Genomic DNA, 20,397 nt, shown 5'->3' with positions numbered 1-20,397 from the left:
TGTTACGTCCTGATTCAACAGATTGTTGGAATGATAAGGTGTGTGAACAAAAACTTGGATAATATTAGTCAGTTAATACGTAAGTGTTGTATTGAAGGGTGCATCAAAAAATTCTCAAGATACCACACAATTTCAATAGACATGAAGATGAATTTCACTTCCTTTCAATTCAAGTAGAATGACATAATTTCCGTTTGTTTGAAGGTGGTTGACAATGTTTCGTGGTGTATTTCATCAGTTTGGACTTCCATTGTTTAATATAATTAAATTGATTTGAAATCCCCGAAAGATTCTGTAAAAAATTAAAAAAGATTAACCGAAAAATAACAACTTTATTGAACAGAATCCGAAATTACAAAGAAATAAACTAAAAGAAACAACCAAAAAAATAAAAATTGAAATACAAATACAAGCTAAAAATTTAAAAAAAATAATAAATATCATTAACAAAGAATGAAAGTTAAAAATTAAAAGATTCCAAACCAAGTTACGTCACGACGTTTCGATTGTTAGTATCTTCGGGTGCTAACTGGACTTCCTCCGAGATCTGACTATTTATAGGTCATTCGAGTGGTTTTACCTATCCCCTCTTCCCTGTCTCGACTTCTCGACACGACTTCTTTGAATTTTCTTCTAAACCAATATTCCTCCTTGTGGATGATTTCAGCTTGAGGTCACTTGATGTTATGTTGATGAGACAAACATGTTCTGCTATTCCGAATTTGCTCCAGAGTGATGGTAGAATAGGCTTTAGCTAGAAGACAGCAAGAGCTCCACAAGGAAGAGAAGCCGCCACAACCAGTACTGGTACTTCCCTTCATCAGAGGATTATCGGAAATCATAAGAAAGATTGGGTCCAAGTATAACAGGACCTGCTTCAGATCTGGGAACACTACCTGTAGCAGCCTCACGAAAACCAGGCCACCAAACGCGGACTGCAATTTCGCATTTACCGAATACCCTGCGAGTGCGGAGAATCATACATCGGTGAAACTAAGAGGCCATTGAAAGGTCGCATTGCTGAGCACAATAAACACACACAGCGAGGAGAAATCCGGAATAGTACAGCATGTTTGGACTCATCAACATAACATCAAGTGGGCTGATGTGAAATCATCCACAAGGAGGAACAGTGGTTTTAGAGAAAATTCAAAGAAGCCGCGTAAATATTGTCCAACAATGCATTTAGTCAAGCTAGCGTAGAGATACGTAACCTATAGAAACCTCTAATCAAGCGGAAAACGACCAACTCCCGTCGAAAGGTCATCTCCAGCTAATCGGGAGATTAGCGGGAGGAAAGAGGGGATAGGTGAAAGTACTCGAATGACCTATAAATAGTCAGATCTCGGAGGAATAAGTCCAGTTATCACCCGAAGATGATTGTGGATACTAACAATCGAAACATCGGTTGTGACGTAACTTAGTTAGGAATCTTTTAATTTTTAACTTTCATTTCTTGTTAATAATATTTTTTAATTTTTTTTTATTTTCAGTTTCTATTTTTATTTCAATTTTAATTTTTTTGGTTGTTGCTTGTATGTTATTTCTTTGTAATTTCAGTTTTTGTTTAATAAAATTGTTATTTTTCGGTTGATCTTTTTCAATTTTTTACAGATTCTTTCACGGATTTCAAATCAGTTTATATTATATTAGACAATGGAAGTTTGAACTGATGAAACACATAATTTCTTGGAAATCCTAATTGTGACAACGACTATCAAATTGAATTTCACTGCAGGTACTGAATGAAAATTAGATCGTTTTGAGAATTTTATTTTCATGTAGTGTCCATGCATCTCCAAGAAAAATATTTTTAGTTCAGGTAATTTTTATCGTGGAGGCCCTACATTCTATATCAGCAATTTTTGTGGTGTCACTTACCTAATACCAATATCTGGCTCCTCGTTCGTCCCATTTCTAGTAACATAACTATAGCAACAATCAATTTCATCTTTTGATTTATAATATTGGTCAAGAACCTCGGTTCTTAAATGTAAAAACGCAGTATTGTTTTCCACGATAGTCCGAGTCAATGGATCCAAAGTAGAACAACGAACGTAGTCTAAAAGAACGTAGCTGGAAAGGGATTCTTGGCTAAAGGCAGGAAAATTCGGAATTTGACATTCATCTGTGTCAATTATGAAATCTGAAAATATATCAGTTGTAGCTTTTTCACTTTTCAATTTTCTATTTTTCTTTAAAAATATTTTGCTATATTGTTACGAATCCGGATTCCAATAGAACAATTTGAAAATTTCCAAAAATAACGTATGAACTACAATTATGAACTTTTTGTAAGTTTTATCCAGTTATATAAATATTATAGGAACTCAAAAAACTAGATTAGTAAGAGATCTGGTAGTTTTTGAATATAGATAGATTTAAAAATCAATCTCATATTGTTTAAATCTACCAATAATCAATTTGCAACAAGGGGACTAGAAAAAACTGAATAAACTTTGAGAAAGGCATCAATAAAAAACAACTCCATTCCTGAACAGCGGTTGTATAGAAAAAAAAAAAACAAAAATGTATCTATACTCTCTTGAAAAATAGTGAACTATAAACCAGAAAGAGATTGCGGCATTAGCGAAAGAGTGCGGTGAAACTAAGAGGCCATTGAAAGTTCGAATTGCCGAGCACAAGAAACACAACAGCGAGGAGAAACCAGCAAATCAGGAATAGCAGAGCATGTTTGGACTCATCAACATGATATGAAGTGTCATTTTACAGAGAAAAAATCTTAAAATTTTTAAATTGAATTTGAATGAATACCTATTTCAAAAATAATATTGGTTGGTAGACCGTGTTAGGTCTACCATTCCCAACCTACCGTGTTAGGAATCACACGTTAAAAGGTAAGACCTCGTTAGTCCTTAGCTCGCACACGTTTCTCAACTTCTGAGAGTTGTCGTTTGTATTGGGGGCGGCTGCTGATTAACGGAAAAACATAATCAAAAGGGAAAAAAAAACTACGATAGTAGATAGTATATATATATATATATATAAATATATATATATATATATATATATATATATATATATATATATATATATATATATATATATATATATATACATATATATTACACCTCTCGAAGCGAAGCAGTAACTCGTCTTGATAATGCCATCTGAGATGGCATTATCGAAACGTCGACTATCGAATAGTACACAACGGATGAACACCCGGAAAAACAACACATCATATTCTACCATCCGTGAAAACCTACATTGTAATATATATATATATATATATATATATATATATATATATATATATATATATATATATATATATATATATATATATATATATATATTCTGGAACCATGTTGAGAAGTTTTGGGCCGAAGTAAGTTATGAATCTTTGTGGTAGAGACTTTTTGTAAAATGGAACAGACACTAGATTATTAGAAATAGACCTCTTGTTGTAGGAATGACTAGTATATGTGTGAGTCTTGGTTTTCATCATCCATTGAATACATTGGTGTATATAAATTTGTCCAAGATTCAGTAAGTTAGCTTCACGATATATTTAATTTGTGGAAAATATTTTTTTCCTTTTCAAGTAGAATCTTTATAATTGTGATAATTATCTATCTGGATAAATTTCAACGTTAAAGATACATATGGATATCAATTTGAAAGCGAATTATATGAAATCATACTTTGAATTTATTAATTGTAACTAATCGTAGAGTCAGGATTTTTTCACAACGGTTTTTTTGTATTATAGTTCTGTCAGATAAAAGCATGAAAACAGTTCAAAGCTTGAAAATAACTGAAAACATAAAAACAGGAATAAATCGGACACAAACAGGACATTGAAAATATATAAAACACGAGAAAATCGACGAAGTCGACGAACGTGGAGTACGTTGAATATTCAGAGGTTTGACGTGTCTAGCTCCACTATAACCCACTGTACTTGTAATGCACTGTTCGACACCTTCGGTGTAGTTCATGAATATTACTGGAGTTTTTTTCCAACAACAAACCCTTCAAGAGGAAGATTGAAGATGATCACTTCGTGATCGGAACACGTGTTGAAGTATTAAAATAACTGTTTGGTGTTGGGAAAAAATCCAGTAATATTCATAACACACAGGTCCGAGGTGGCTACTGCTGGAGACTGCCGGAGTCCCGGATGTCAAGAGAATCAGAGGAGTCTAGTTGCAGAGAGTAAAACAAAAGCTATGAGTTTCCTTGATGGTTTCTGGAAATAGACACCCTGTATTTTGTTGCTTTTTCTATTGAAGCAACTATCGGAAAGAGTAGAAATTTCAGAACTTTGAAACTCTGATTCCTTTATACGGTGACAGTTTATATTCAACAATGATTATTTATTATTTTTAATCATTCATTCGTTTTAACATTAGGGTTGCAAAACCCTTATGAAACTCTCAAATGAACTGTATTCCTTGTTTCATTGGTTCGCTTGAAGCGTCTCTGATCCCAGTGTAATTAAGTTGGTCTACAGTGAAGATCAAAAGATCTTCCTCTTAAAGATGGTCACTTGGTGATTGAAAAACGTGTCGAGTTGATGAAAATGATGGTTTGGTGTTGAGAAAAAACTTCAGTAATATTCAATTATTACACCAAAGGTTCCAAACAGTGCATCATTACTTGGTCTACAGTGACAAGTGTTGAAAAGGGGTACAGTGTTTTTGGAAATTTCTGTAGAGGGTGTCCGAATGAGAACTTTTAATTTGGTTATTAGCACTAATAATTGCATTTTCATGAAAAAATTTAAAACTAACTTGTCCCCTCGCTCCAGAAAATCAAGAGTTGGTCATTCCAACTGGGCACAAATGGTACGTTCTTGCTCTAAATCAAGAAAAGAGTTAAGATACTGTATGAATTCTTGAGTCTTCAAGACACTATCTGAACGAACAGAATAGGTACATTCCTTGAATAGTTTATGACACATTTCCTGAAAGTTGAATATTGAAATTCTTGTATATATAGACTAGTCATATTAAAAGTTATATGGTTATTTGCGTTAGTTCTGAGTTGAAGTGAACAAAGTCAATCAAAAATTTTCAGTTCCACTTTTCAAATCGACAAATGTAACAATGAATTGAAAATGGAAATTTAATAATCATGGTTACAAATTTTAGGTATTTTAGGAAATATTGAAAACGTGGAATATGAATATATTTTTTCAACTATGACTTTTGCATTACTTGTAAATAATTTCTCAAATCTAAGGGTTTCATCGATTTTTCATAATTTTGAATGATGTTTTTTACTGTAAGCTTGTGGAATAGGAAGTCGATATTGAAAAATCAAACCTACCTCCCGGAAATATAAGGGAAAATCAGAAAGTTGTTCTTTATTTTTTGGAAAAGAAAGTTTTTGGCATTCTACTACTTCATCTTGATACAAAAAAATGTAGGAATCTTCCAAAGAAAGGAAGGATAAGTAACTCTATACAAGGATGTGTAGATCATGCAAAGAAGCAACTTTCAGACACAAACTAGAAGACAGTCCTCCTGAAACAGCTACTTTCATATAAACATTGAATTACACGAAAGAAAAAAAATCTTTCGAAACAAATACTTTTACATGAACACTGAATTATACAGAAAATACTCTTCTCTACTCAGTTTGTATTCCAAACATTCGTTATAGAATGAAATTCAGATATCATTCACAGGAGTTCTACTTTAAATAAATTGCAGTTACACGGAACACTGTCATCCTCACTGGTGGTATACATCGATGTTTCGCCATAAGACACTTGCCTTAAGGCTCTTCAGTACACACAAAATACACACAATTCATTCCTGAATTACGATTTTCAATGTCACGAAATCAGTTTGATCTACTTATGTCATCGGTGAAATCGTAATGACATTCATTCACCTATTTGATTAAATCCCAGCCAAGAGGAATCGTATTTGAATTGAAGGGGTTATATTTTTAGGAGTGATTCCCACATTTTTTTGTATCAAGATGGAGTAGTAGAAAGCCAAAAACTTTCTTCCCCAAAAATTAATCACTTCTAAAAATATAACCCTTTCAATTCAAATTGTTCTCGCAGAGTTTTAGGAACTATCGTCTAACTTTGCCACGGAAATTTCCAATGTGGTAGAATATGCAATTTTGAATCATATACACGGGATCGTATGACTTGGGCCATACTGAACTTTGAAATTTTGAATAAAGAATTCAGTTTTTTCCCAAATTCCTCGACGAAATTAGCGAATTATTGTTATTCGTTACAGCAGTCATATTTCATCAAATGCTTGCAAACCTACATTCCCTTTTGTACCATAGCTGTATCAAAGCACCATCAAATGAAATTTTATGATATCATAACCCTCTATATGTATAGATGATGACATCTTCCTCTCCGAAGACACCATCTATAGGATTGAAAAAAAAAACTTAATGTTCGGACATCAAAAATGAACGGGGCTCTCTGAGGCAGTCAGTTGCTGAGCCAAACTTCGATATCCACCGTCGAACCAGATTCGTCTTCAGTTTTTATTGCAGCTTTCACTTCAAGGCCAAAATTGAAGGTTGTCTCTTTCAGTTGTATCTCCAATTGCATATGCAGGAAATTTTCTGTGAAGATTCCTGCACTGACACCTGTCGGATATAATCCAATGCCGTTCGTGATATTAGCCAGGGGAATAGTTGTTTTCTGAGAGGCGTCAGTACATTCAACCCACTGTGTAGGTATATCCGAGACTGGCTTGAACGTTTGAAGTTCATTTCTTTAGATTTCTTGATTTAGTTTTTGAGTATCTTCGAATCTGAGTAAAGAGGCCGTTCAAGTATTACGTAAGCACTATAGGAGAGCGAAGGGGTCTTTGTTTCGCTTATTTTTGATGACACGTTATTTTCCAATGTGAGTGATGGAACCATTTCAGGTATAAGTACTAGAAATATTACACTACACTAGAAATATCAGAAATCGACAAAAACTCTCCTTTATATAATGGATAACAGATTTCTTCCACCACCAGTAGAAGTTAAACAAACATTTGATGACTTGGTTTTGTATGATGGAGGGCGATTTTTCAATCTTCCAGTCAATTTAGCTCTACACTGGAATGCTTCACTCAAAGATTTACTACAAATGCCTCACGATTATTTTTGTCCAATGGTATAGTTCAAGTGAATGATATAGTGCAACCTACCTTCCAGTTCCCCTTCAATAATATAGTTAGGGAGCTAACTAATGTTGTTATTCAATAATTATTTCTGATTATATAAGAATCACACAAAAAAATTGTATTCGTAGTAAGTTGGTAGTCCTGATCACGAATCTGAAGGAATTTTGAGCCTATTTTGCCCCCTAATATGTTTTACCGTAAAAATGGGGTGTTCCATCGCGAGTGGCGGACAGTGTATATCATTTTGGTCAACCCCATTCAGGTGGTAGGTGCATTTTGAGTATTTCCATCAGTCCTGAGAGTTTCATCGTTCCACCTCGAATATTACAGAAGATACGGGGGTGTTTTCATAAGAAGTGAGACAAATTCAGATTTTTTAGGACTGAAATTTTTTCAGGAAAAAAGTGTATTCGAAGTAAGTTGGTAGTCCTGATCGCTAATCTGAAGGAATTTTGAGCCTATTTTGCCCCCTAATATGTTTTACCGTAAAAATGGGGTGTTCCATCGCGAGTGGCGGACAGTATATATCACTTTGACCAACCCCATTCAGGTGGTAGGTACATTTTGAGCATTTCCATCAGTCCTGAGAGTTTCATCGTTCTACCTCGAATATTACGGAAGATACGGGGGTGTTTCCATATATATATATATATATATATATATATATATATATATATATATATATATATAGCTATTTCAGCCGATTGGGCATCGTCAGTACCGGGCAGGCGGTCCTCGATTGAAGACAAAATGAGAAAAACCAAGAGAGTACTTGATAAAAATAGCTGCGTAAACGCAAACGAAACAAAAGTGGAACCACCTATTGGTGTGACACCCAAGTCAACTTGCCAAGTTTTTATGTCAGTGTTGGTGGTTTGACCAATCAACCGACAACTGCGGTAGCAGAAATTTGGGAAGCTAACCTGAAATGCCATCGGAAAATGAATCCACATATTTCCAGAAATGATATGAAATCTAGAAAGGTTAACGCAGTCAAGCTGCTGGAAAATAATTCCATGAAAATCAAAAAAAAATAGATAAGTACTTTTTGATCATTCCCATATTGATTTCAATTTAAGAGCCACTGGTAGACAGCTGTTTCAGCCTATTGGGCATCGTCAGTACCGGGCAGGCGGTCTTCGATTGAAAACAAAATGAGAAAAGCCAAGAAAGTACTTGATAAAAATAGCTGCGTAAACGCAAGCGAAACAAAAGTGGAACCACCTATGGGTGTGACACCCAAGTCAACATGCCAAGTTTTTATGTCAGTGTTGGTGGTTTGACCAATCAACCGACAACTGCGGTAGCAGAAATTTGGGAAGATAACCTAAAATGCCATCGGAAAACGAATCCACATGTTTCTAGAAATGATATGAAATCTAAGAAAGGTTAATGCAGTCAAGCTGCTGGAAAATAATTCCATGAAAATCAAAAAATAAATAGATAATAAATAAATGAAGATAATGAAATAAATAATCATTCAAACTGCTACCGCAGCTATTTTTATCAAGTACTTTCTTGATTTTTCTCATTTTGTCTTCAATCGAGGACCGCCTGCCCGGTACTGACGATGCCCAATAGGCTGAAACAGCTGTCTACCGGTGGCTCTTAAATTGAAATCAATATGGGAATGATCAAAAAGTACTTATCTATTTATTTTTTGATTTTCATGGAATTATTTTCCAGCAGCTTGACTGCATTACCCTTTCTAGATTTCATATCACTTCTAGAAACATGTGGAATTCGTTTTCTGATGGAATTTCAGGTTAGCTTCCCAAATTTCTGCTACCGCAGTTGTCGGGGTTGATTGGTCAAACCACCAACACTGACATAAAAACTTGGCAAGTTGACTTGGGTGTCACACCAATAGGTGGTTCCACTTTTGTTTCGCTACGTGGGGAAAACCATATTGGAAATATTAGAAAGTTGTGTTATGAACATATTTTAGCTATAGTGTTTTCAGAGATATAACGAATTGATGTAAACCTAATGATGAAACCAGCAGGTAGGTATACCTACAGAAAATTAGTCATTTGCAAACAAAGCCACAGGTAAGGTATCGGTGAATAATGTAATTTGTATTTATCATTTTGGATTTTGAATAATCTTCAATTGTGAAAATATTATAAACTGAACATTCCATAGAAAACTCAATTATCTTTAAAGAAAAACGATAGGTAATGCAAATACTGTCGCAAGGTTGAAAACAAATTCGTCAATCTGATTTTGTAGCAGTAATGCTACGTGTTTTCGAAAGTGAGTATGTGGAGAGTACAGACCATTGAATTTTGATTAATTTTCAGAGGGTGGAATTGAAATTAAATGTTTGACGAATGGTGGTTTTCGTAAGGCAGGCGCTGTTATTGACATTTCGATAAACAAAGGTACCGAAGGCAATTGTATGGAAAGTAGTGAACAATTCCAATCCATGGTAGGGAGATATATTACGAAGGGAGATATATAGAACGTATTATGAAATCCTTATATGTATGTATGTTCAGTGCTAGATAAATGCAATATTTCTCTTAATATACCTACGTGTACTTGGAACATGTTTGTTTTGAATATGGATCGATTAACAAACGATAAACTATTGAGGAATCAAGAAGCATATCACATACTTTCTGTTATCGGCAACAGAAACATCTAGACGAAACATGATTGATACCCATTACTCCATGACACTGGAAAAAACGGTAGATTTAGAAAGTGCTCATACACTCTCAAGATGCAATACGCCCTCCTATGTTTACATTTCGATATGTATCTGAAACTTACTTGACTTATGCTTCACTTATTCAAATAAAACTGTAACATTTTTCAAAATTAATCAACATCATGACGACATCATTAATAAAAATTCTGAGAGGGTATTCTGATAGTCCATTAGGCATTCTCTTTGGTAATGAGTGTTATATCCCATTGAAATGGGGCGATAATTATTATTCAAATGAATAATTGCCATTGAAATCATATGTTAGGTATCAGCCTCAGAAAACCTGTGTGAATAAAAGATTCCTTAATTGTTCGTGCCCAGTTTACCTGGTTTGCAACTTAACGACTTTGCGCCCACCTCTGTTATGTCTGTTATGTCAATACTTTAATATATCATAATATGAACGCAACAGATTGAGATTGAAGTTGCGAAAAGGAGAGATTTAATGAAATCTTTTGCCTTGTTGTTTGAAAGCATCTCCTCTGAAGATCAATGAGCTTTCTAACACGATTGATTTGTTTATAAGCAAATTTGAAATGGAAGCAAAATTAGAATTAGACTGTCCACCAATAATTAGAAGTTGAGATACAGATAATGAATCAACGTAATAATTAGAACTGAGAAGTCATTCAGGTATAACCTGTATTACCAAATTGAAAGTTCATTCCGATGAAAATGATTCTAGTTATCTCTTGATGATGCTAACGTGGTTTATTTTGAATTGTTTCAGAAATACATTTTCCAAAATGTCCAATAGTAAATATCGTTTTTCAAATGGTTCGCACATTACAAAAATTTCAATGAGATATATGACGTTTTTGAACGGTTTTATTGAGCTTACCCTGCTTGTTTGTTTATTTATTTGTTTAGATCAAGTTTAGTAATTGAAGTTTGACTTCCTTTCTGTTGACAGATTGATGTGAAATTTAGTACACACATTTAGTTTCGATTACAATACAATCAAATAAATTATGTATCATTGTAAATCCAAGATGGTTGTAGCTACAGAATGGCAGACTACACATTTTTTCAGAACTACTTCGAAATGGGTATCAAATGACAGGTCTTGACTAGTAGAATAGTAGTACACTTTAAAAAATATGCAAATTCAAGATGACCGCAGCTACAAAATGGCGGATTACATATTACATTGTAATACCGAGGCACTAAATGAACAGAATGAGGAGAATTGAGTAACAAAATTAGAAACTAGAAATTCGAAAACAAAATAAGCAACGAAATATTTTTATGTCAAACGGTTTTATTGAAAAAAGGGAAAATAATGATGTAGATAATGTAGTAGAAACTACAAAATAGTTCGGACGGTCCTAGGTAGCAGTCATCACACCACTCTACTCAGCAATCTACGGTATTGATCAGATGAAAAAGTAATAGAATCGTTGCGTTGTATTTACATATTTACTCAGGTTACGCTACGCCCAACGATTCTATTATTTTTTATCTAAATAATACCGTAGCTTGCTGAGGATACTGGTGTGATGACTGCTACCTAGGACCTTCTGGATTATTTTGCAGTTTTTAGTACATTACCCACATCATTGTTATTTTTTTTCAATAAATCCGTTAAACATAATTCTTTTTTTAAATTATCATATTAACAACGACAACTGAGACTTCTTGAAATGAACATAACTTCTAGATTGTCTTTTTCTTATTGGTTAGAGTTTGGCATAAACTCTAGTGAAGCTGAAAAAATCAAAGAAACGTTCTTGAAAATGCAGTTATATTCCAAAATATGTCTATTACTCACCGTCGTTTCCAGCAATATTACATACAAAGATCGACCACAATAATAGTATTGCCTTGATGTATTCACTACTATCCCAGATCATCATCAAATAAAAATCGCATAAAACAGACTCTGCTTTTTTCTACTATATCTATTACTCACTGTTGCACTCAGAACAGCCACACGCAAATATCAACGATATCAACAAATCCTCAAGTATTCTAATCAACCCAACAAACTCAAACACAACGAATTATTGCCTACGATCCATTTATATAAAATAATCGATGATCTCTCAACCTCTTCATTATCAAAGGAAACAGCAACAATATTTTTATAAATGAAATACTAGTGATTCGAATTATACTTTCTTTATTCTTCTTTATATAAAGAGAGATTGCGAATTAACGAAAAAATGGAAAAACTATAAATAAAACTACAAGACTTCCATAAAAAAACTTGTTTCAATATTTAGTCAATTTCTTCATATGAAAAGTGAATATTTTCCATTATTTTTCATTCTTGAGTGATGTTGAATAGGTATATTTCCAATGATATGAGAAATTTAAATTTCATAAAAAATGAACCAGTTTTCAAACAAGTTCATAGAAGTCAAATGATCTTTAGAAGTGTTTTATATAATCCTTAAGAGTGTCAAATGAATTGAGAAATGTTTTGTAATGAATACGGATTCCAGCGTATAAAGAAGTTCTGTTAAGCGACTCTCCCTTCCGAAGGCTCCAAATAGACACCGTTTTCCTCATTTCTGGACAAACTAAAGTCTCAATACGGTATGTAGTTAGAGCCTTCGGAAGGGCGAGTCGCTAAACAGAACTTCCTTATACGCTGGAATTAGTGCCATAGCCGTACTGCATTCAAATCATTTATTCTCAACGAATTTAATAAATGAATACACAGAATTTATTTTTGAAAAATATCATTCATAATAAACCATTTAACAAATCAATTACAATGAATGTGAAAATATGTCCAGCAGTAACCAAGACATTTTCCAACAAATAAATATTTAGTTGAAGGGGATTGAAAAAACATTGTTTTTTGAAGGCGGTATTAATAGATATTTCTTTGAACTATATCGTCAACAGACACAACAATTATTACATTATTTTCTGTTGGGAGTTTAAAGGCGTAGAGGGGTTAGTCGTGATATTCTTCAGTGTACTTCGAGAGCGAGTTGAATAAAAAACTATACAACATGGAATCTAGTTGTTAGGCTAAATATAAATGAAAAAAACAATTGTTATGAATGTTTATAATTCTTTTAGAATATAATATCCACCCGAAGTAAAACGTAAGGAGGATGTAGTGCAAAAATGCACGAGTATGACCGGTGTCAATAGATCCACAATTTTTAGAATTATTAAGGATTTCAAGAAAAACAACAACTTTTTGGAGCCGAAAGTATTCACTAGCATAAAGTGTTTGGTTATCGACGAAGAAGTCAATAATTTTATTAGGAGCACAATACACTTTTTTACATGAAAAACGAAATACCTATATTATTTTTGGCAGTTACTCGTGAAGACAGTTTTTTTTCTGAAATAAAAAGAACTAAATTATGGAAGATATTACAAGAGCTGAACGTCTCTTTTGGAAAACACGATAGAAGAAGCATGTTAATAGAAAAATCAAAGATTTTTGAATGGAGAAGAAATTATTTAAGAGAAATAAAGAAAGCCAGAGCACTGAGTAAATCAATTTTTATTTGGATGAAACATGGGGCAATGGAGGACATACCGTCTCGAAGGTTTGGCAAGATCACAACATCAAAAGTGAAAGACAAGCCTTCATGGAGATTGGTCCACTGGTTTGAAAATTCCATTTGGAAATGCATACTCTGCATACTCACATATGCAGCAATGAGGGATTCCTGAAAAATGTCTGAATCGAAAAAAATTGGGGTTTATCATCAAGAAACGGATACCACAGTATTCGAAGAATGGTTCAAAAACATACTTGTAAAATTTCTGCAGGGATCCGTAGGAGTAATGGATGATGTAAGTTACCACAGCAGACGATTTTAGAAGCAGCCGACATCGTGTGGAAGGAAGGCAGATATTACCGAGTGGTTACAAATGAAAGCTATTCCGTTCGAATCAACCACGTTGAAAGCGGAGCTCCTCAACTAGGCTAAATGTCATAAGTCAAAATTAGTCAGGTATGTCACCGTTTCGAAGACTTTATCCATCTTCATTATCAAACCTACGATCAATTTGATATTATCAGTGTCTATAATGTAAAATTGATTATCATCAAAAGACAAATCAAAAGTACAAATTATAATTTTTTTATTCAAATAGGTTAGATAAAAGTCTTTGAAATGTCACCAAACGGTACATATTTATTTTTATATGCAAAATTTCATAAATTCAATTTACTACATATTCAATGCTTTTTATACCCAATTTTACGATTTGAAGTACTCGTACCTAAATTTCAAGTACCTGAGTTTTACTTAGCCTTTAATGTTTTATGTGTACCTGAATTTGTAACGAATCAAATTACCTGAGTTCATGTACCAGTTTGAAAAAATATTTAGTAACGGGAAGCTACTCACTCCTATTTAACAATTCAGCAAATTACCGAATTCTTAAATTTACTGATTTCCTAATATTCTAGAAGATTGGGTTTCAAACTTCTTTCTTCTAAATGTAATGCTAATGCTAAAAGCTGTTTTGCGAATGTGGATTTGGTCTTTCTATTCACAAAACTACCTCAATTCTAATTAATTCTTTGGTAAAATGTTTTCCCTGTTTGGCCAAAATACAGTTTTGGGAAAGAGCCACAAGTCAGCTTATATACTCCTGATCTATCCGACAACGAAGTTTTGTCTTCATTGTTTTTAATAAATTGACTTATTCGTTTTGTCAGTAAGTCTATCGCCGATATGTATTGGTGGGTTCACCCAAATATGACAATGTCCTATGGCTGACGTTATCGCATCTTGAATTTGGGTTGACCTAGTCCACGGCTTGTTTTTGTAATTTTTTGAAAAGAATGGAGTCGATAATATCTATCTTATATAACTGTTGTTGACCGCGATTTGTTTGTTCAAACTCAACTCTCTCTGGAAATTACTCTCAGACAGTAGAATAGCTGTGAAGCATAATATTGAATGAAGATACTTCATGGTGGTAAGGGTGAGGAATTATGTATGATAATGTCCGTATAAGAAGGTTTGTGGAAAATTGCAAAATCATGTTTATTGTTATTTTTCGTAATGTTTGAGTCAAGGTAATTTATTGAAATATTATTTATTTCCCTCTCAGCGTTGAATTTTATTGACGGGTGAATGGAATTGACATATTCGACGAACTTATATAATTGCTCATCTGTACCAGTAAAACAGTACGTACCTGTACCATTACAAGAAACTGTTAGTTAATCGATTATTATGTTATCTATGTTATCCATGAGAATTTCAGCAAGCAAAGGATTCAACGGGTTACCCATTATTAGTCCTTCACTGCATGAATAAAATTTTTGGTAAAAGGGGAAATAATTTTGAGATAGACAAATAGTGAGTAAACCTGAAATTTTCTATTTAATTAGTGGATTTGTATGGTTTTGTCTGAGAAACGCTCAACCAGTTCAATCGTTTCATTTGGCGGAATACTGGGAAATACATTTTGGATGTCAAACGATAATAATTTTGAGTTATCAGGAAGAATTACATTTTTTATATTAGTCACTAATTGATAAGAATTATTTATTGTAAATTGTGGCTTGAAATTAGTAAAGGTTTGGCTTTGTGCATTATAAAGAGCGAAACAAATTATTGAATGAAGTCCTAGTATTAAACTTCGCTACACATACTTCATCTGGAAATTAATTGAAGTTGTTTAGTAATCTTGGTTGATAAAACGCGCGTTGAGAGTAAGAACTTTCGTTATGATGTAGGAAAACTATTTTCAAGAGATACATTTTACGCTAGAGATTTCAATTATATTTGACAAGTTTGAGTTTCAAGCCAAGATCATATTTTAGCAAAACAAAGAAATCGGTAAACATGTAAGGCAAACCTGGAAACTTGGATTGACCGAATAGATTTTGAAACGAGTGAATTGGCAGCAGACAATTACAATGAGCTATTAACATTATTCATAACATTATTCCACAGTGAGCAAGATATCAAACAGGAGAGTTGCCTGGTGGAATTGATGTCTAGCACGGATGGAATAATAATATAAAAGTGCCAGAAAATATATGTGGAACTGGGAATTTATAATTGAATACAACATAATGCCCTGAGAAAATCGAAGAACTCATGAAGAAGACAATTCGAGGAAGTCAAACATACCCAAGTATTGACCAGATTATATATGATACTCCCAAAGAGATCTCAGGTCTTGATATATTTCTTTTGAATAATATCGGAAATTACACGGACAGGAGACTATGTAAGAGCTTTTCCGGGTACACTTCTCGGGGTCAGGAGTTAAAAATAATTTACATGAATCATGGAAAAATTCAACTGGAAGCTCTGGAAGTGACGCCCAGAGAACATTGGCTGGTGGCAAAAAAGCGGTCAATTTCAAAGAAGTCGTCAGGGCTAGTCAGCATTCATTGAGTAATGCTGCACAAAACTTCTAGTCCAAAATGTGTGTGTGTGTAATTGATTTGGATACTGATTAGAATCAACTTCATATCGAAGCCTTAGAGCATCTTAAAATTGAGAAAATCGGACAGGATTTGAAGATGACCTTGATACCAATTAGTTTAATTCATGTACCAAATATGTATTAAAACATTATGAACAGTACTTGGCCTATTTGAAACCTAGCACTGGCTAACAGATCACTGCACCAAGAACAATATGCGTATAGATAAGTCATGCCAACAAAAACGGCTTCGCATGTCGGGTCACGAAAAAAGTATAATTAGCTTACAAAAACAGGAAAGTACTTCGAGCTGATATTTCGAATGTTGGGGGCGTATATGATAACAATTATCCGGACGTCGAAGAGAAAATGATCAACGACTCCAAACACGCAGTGCTTGGAGGAAGATTGTGGAGGTGGTAGTAGCACCAGTAGGAAGGGCTGTCTTCAGGGGAATTTTTCTCGATGTTATGGAATCTTGCGATGAACGAGTTACTATATAGGTCTTCTGAATCATAATGGAAATAAAGTATTAGGCTATTCAGATGACCTAGTCATCGTAGTCCAGGGCAAATAGAATAATATAGTAAGGAATGAATATTATAGCAAGATGTACCGATAAGATAAAAGTGCTGAACATAAACCCAACAAAATTCTGCTGTAGTAGCGTGGAGGAATTGTAGAGGGATTGAAACCTCTGGAACTTCAAGGTGTGAAAGTACTACTGTGGAGGGAGATCAAATATATGAGATTGAATATGATGTTGACTTGAAAACAAAATCTAGAAAGAGTAAAGGGACAGGTGGTGGTAAAACAGATGCTGATCAGACGCCTTGACAAAGACATGAAGACTAGACATGATTATTTGCCACTACTACAGTAGGAATACTTTCAGTACTATTGAGGGTAACGATTTCACAGCTATGAAGAGGTCTACAGCCAATATGACAGGAGAGCTGAATATTATTCATTCGGTTCAACGTGTTCCTGCATCTAGGAATGAATAAATTTTTCAAATGATTCAGCAAATGTACGAAAGATTCTAGTTTCCATATCAGTGGAATTGGAAACTTTTGGCAATGATGATATATATGGTGCAACAACGGAAACTACCAGTTGACATGTAGAGAAAAATAGTCCAAATCATTTGATTTATATTTTGAGATAAAAAAAAATTGAGCATATTTTCAACTTTATCACTTCCACCCACTTGAATCGTAAATTCAATTAGGGGTCAAATTATTAAACACCCAAAAATTACTATTTATAAGTTTTTAAACGAAATTGTTATAATGCCATATGATAGAAAAGATCCTTTGATTCTAAGTTTTGACCTCACAAAAGGATGCTAAACTGAACTCTCAATTCGAACGGTGAAGAAAATGGAATAAAAATCATTTCATGTTATTTTTTCTGAAATATATGAAGAAAAATTATAACTGAAGAATGAATGCATCAAAAATAATGTAGGACATTTATATTTTGACAAAAACTTATACCTGTATCAATTTATAAATTTCAAAATCCTAAATATAAATAAATAAATCTATCTATAAAATACAATTAAATATTTTTGAGCATTACAAAAGTCTAACTAACAAAGTATATATAAAAGGTACTTAGAACTACATATTACAATATGTATGAATTTATTGTAATAGAAACAATTTACAAAATTTTTGGCATTGTACAAAGTTCAAAAAGGAATTAAATGAACTATAAGTTTCGGCCTTGAACAACGGGGCACCCTGAAACACAGAAATGAATAATGAATAAATGAACAAATATTAGGCTGTTTCAAAAGTTTTGTCAGCTTTTATGAGTCTACTTCAGTCTACTTCAAAAGTCAGATTCAAAGATTTGCCCCTCGATTCATGGGTTCTGCCCATCGAAATGCCAAGGAATTCCTTCGATATCTTTCAGAACCTGAGAAACCTGAACCCATCTTAACGGAGATTGACGAAAAATTGAGCGACAGCGGAAAAGCACAAGAGTCCTGGCTGAGATGTTTGAATATGAAAAACTCTAAGATTGTATACAATTTCGTTGGTCAATTAAAATCCACAATAGGACTCTACTTTGATGGTTTGGCCCGGTTTGCAGAAAGTTTTAGTGAATAACACTAGCCGCTGACCATCATACAGTAAAAACCTTTTTTCTCTAAGTTTTCGCCTTTGAAAGTACCTGGGTGACTCATTGGTGTCCAACCACTGCCCTGAACATCTCCTGTTGTCGTAGAGGACTCACTTTTCATCACACTTGACGATCCGATCTAAATAAGATCGTTTTGGTTGCGCAAAAGAAAAACAGACCTCATAACCTGACAATGTTTGTCGGTCGTTCAAATCGATTATTGACGTCAATACGTTTCAAACCATCAAAAACTGCATGGGAGTTGATGCCCAGTTCTTCCTCCATCCCACGCGCCGTTTGTGATGGGTCAGTCTCCACCAGGATTATGAAATTCTCGTCCTGGATTAATATAGGTCGAGCTCTTCAAGGCTCATCTTCGGGGCTCAGCTTCGAAGCTAAAATATCCGGAACAAAATTTCGCAAACCAACGGTCGGTCGGTAACCAAGCGATTTGACGTGTTGCCGGTGGTTCAAGCCCTAATCTGAACGATCGATTTTCACTTGCTATCGTCCAACCCATGTTAGAAATCACACGTTAAAAGGTAAGACCTCGTTAATCCTTAGCACAACCCGCACAAGTTTAGATTTCTGAGGGTTGCGACAGCTGGTTACCGAAAAAACAGATTTTAAAAACATATTTTAAACGTCGAACAATGCGTTCATCAACAATGCCAACATTGCCAAATGCCTGGTTAATTTTTCGGGCTGTTTTGGCAGGGCTTTGGTTCAATTTGAATTCGAAGAGAGTAATTGGTCAAAAATCGCTTAACGACATCATATAGGTAGTAGTAAGAGGCAAACAATCGAAATTTGGAAAAAAATTAACAGCAGCAGCACGACATTTTCTATCGATCAGTATATACTACAACGCAGTTGGATAAATATTTATTGAGATATGGAGATATAAAAAAAATGAAATTGAAACTGATAAAACTTTTACAACAACCTGATAGTTATTTCACAGGCTTTTGAGTGAATCGGTGGAAGTGAGAATGAATAAGTTGTATTGATTTTTTTGGAAAAAATATAAAGTGACACACAGACTTCATAAATTAAGGATTTATAATAATCAATAAAGAGTTATTTCCTTTTACTACTTATCATATATGAATTATTGCTCTAATGAATATCTATCATCCAAACTATCATTTGAGTTACTTGATTATTTAACTGTAGGGGTGTGCTCGATTGGCAATGTAAAATGACACAAAATTAGGGATATAAAAATTTTAGGGTGAATAAGTGTTGTTCAGAATGAAAGACATGACTCCTTTGAAATATTTAATAATCATCTATTGCACTACTGCCCAATAATAATAAAGATATGTAAATGAAAAAATCATCACCAGAAGAAATAAGAATGAAAAAATATTGGGTAGGTCCTTACTACTACTATAATTCCAAAATAGTAGGCACTGAATTCTCAGAAATGACTGACGTTTTTGCGTTAATCTATCTCTTGCAGTGGTGTACGGAAATTATACCAAACAGAGGAGTACAAATGATGATAAAATATATAGAATCACCACTTTGACAACAATGTTTTCGTTTCAATGCAATAATATTTCTGAGAATTTGGTGCCTACTGTTATGGAATTGTACTATATGGTCATGTATGGTCGTGTAGGTACTATATGGTCATGTTTATGGTCAAATCAATCATTCTCATTTCAATATATTATACTCTGATAGGAAATGATAAATGATTCGAATACTCACTACAGACTGAGCAATGGCTTTCATCAGTACCATCCCCACATCCATCTCTACCCGAACATGCTATAGCACTTGATCTGCATCTTCCGTTACCGCACCTAAGAGGACAATACTCTGTCCTTCTCCTCCTCGCACGTCCTTTGCAAATATGTGGAGGTTCGTCGCTACCATCACTGCAACCTTGAAGATAACAATTCACTTACAATCGGGGTATTCATGAAAATATTGATTATTTCCTAATATGAATCGTTGAAACTCATTTCCAGAGAGAAATATTTCAGTATATTTAATTTAATAGTGCTTGAATTGTGTTATAATTGTCGTATTCAATTT

The 20,397-nt window shown here is 33.9% G+C and overlaps 2 protein-coding genes across 2 annotated transcripts in view; both read right to left on the bottom strand.

The window, feature by feature from the left end:
• Nucleotides 1-11,852, bottom strand: part of LOC111507197 (uncharacterized) — a 36,894-nt gene extending 25,042 nt beyond the window's left edge. The window contains exons 1-2 of the mRNA XM_023162484.2: nucleotides 11,615-11,852; nucleotides 1,882-2,146 (exon numbers count right to left, since the gene is read on the bottom strand). Of these exons, the coding sequence (XP_023018252.2) occupies nucleotides 1,882-2,146; nucleotides 11,615-11,699 (350 nt within the window). The 5' untranslated portion in view covers nucleotides 11,700-11,852. The remainder of the gene's footprint in view (nucleotides 1-1,881; nucleotides 2,147-11,614) is intronic.
• A 5,825-nt stretch (nucleotides 11,853-17,677) lies between these two features.
• Nucleotides 17,678-20,397, bottom strand: part of ImpE1 (Ecdysone-inducible gene E1) — a 126,682-nt gene continuing 123,962 nt past the window's right edge. Inside the window, exons 9-10 of the mRNA XM_074172348.1 lie at nucleotides 20,068-20,244; nucleotides 17,678-17,963 (exon numbers count right to left, since the gene is read on the bottom strand). Of these exons, the coding sequence (XP_074028449.1) occupies nucleotides 17,932-17,963; nucleotides 20,068-20,244 (209 nt within the window). The 3' untranslated portion in view covers nucleotides 17,678-17,931. The remainder of the gene's footprint in view (nucleotides 17,964-20,067; nucleotides 20,245-20,397) is intronic.

The sequence above is a fragment of the Leptinotarsa decemlineata genome, unplaced genomic scaffold (genome assembly GCF_025532065.1).
Source record: "Leptinotarsa decemlineata unplaced genomic scaffold, Ldec_3_MD MMD2_tig00000090_RagTag_RagTag, whole genome shotgun sequence".
Classification (NCBI taxonomy): domain Eukaryota; kingdom Metazoa; phylum Arthropoda; class Insecta; order Coleoptera; family Chrysomelidae; genus Leptinotarsa; species Leptinotarsa decemlineata.
This window is presented reverse-complemented; position numbering and strand designations above follow the sequence as displayed.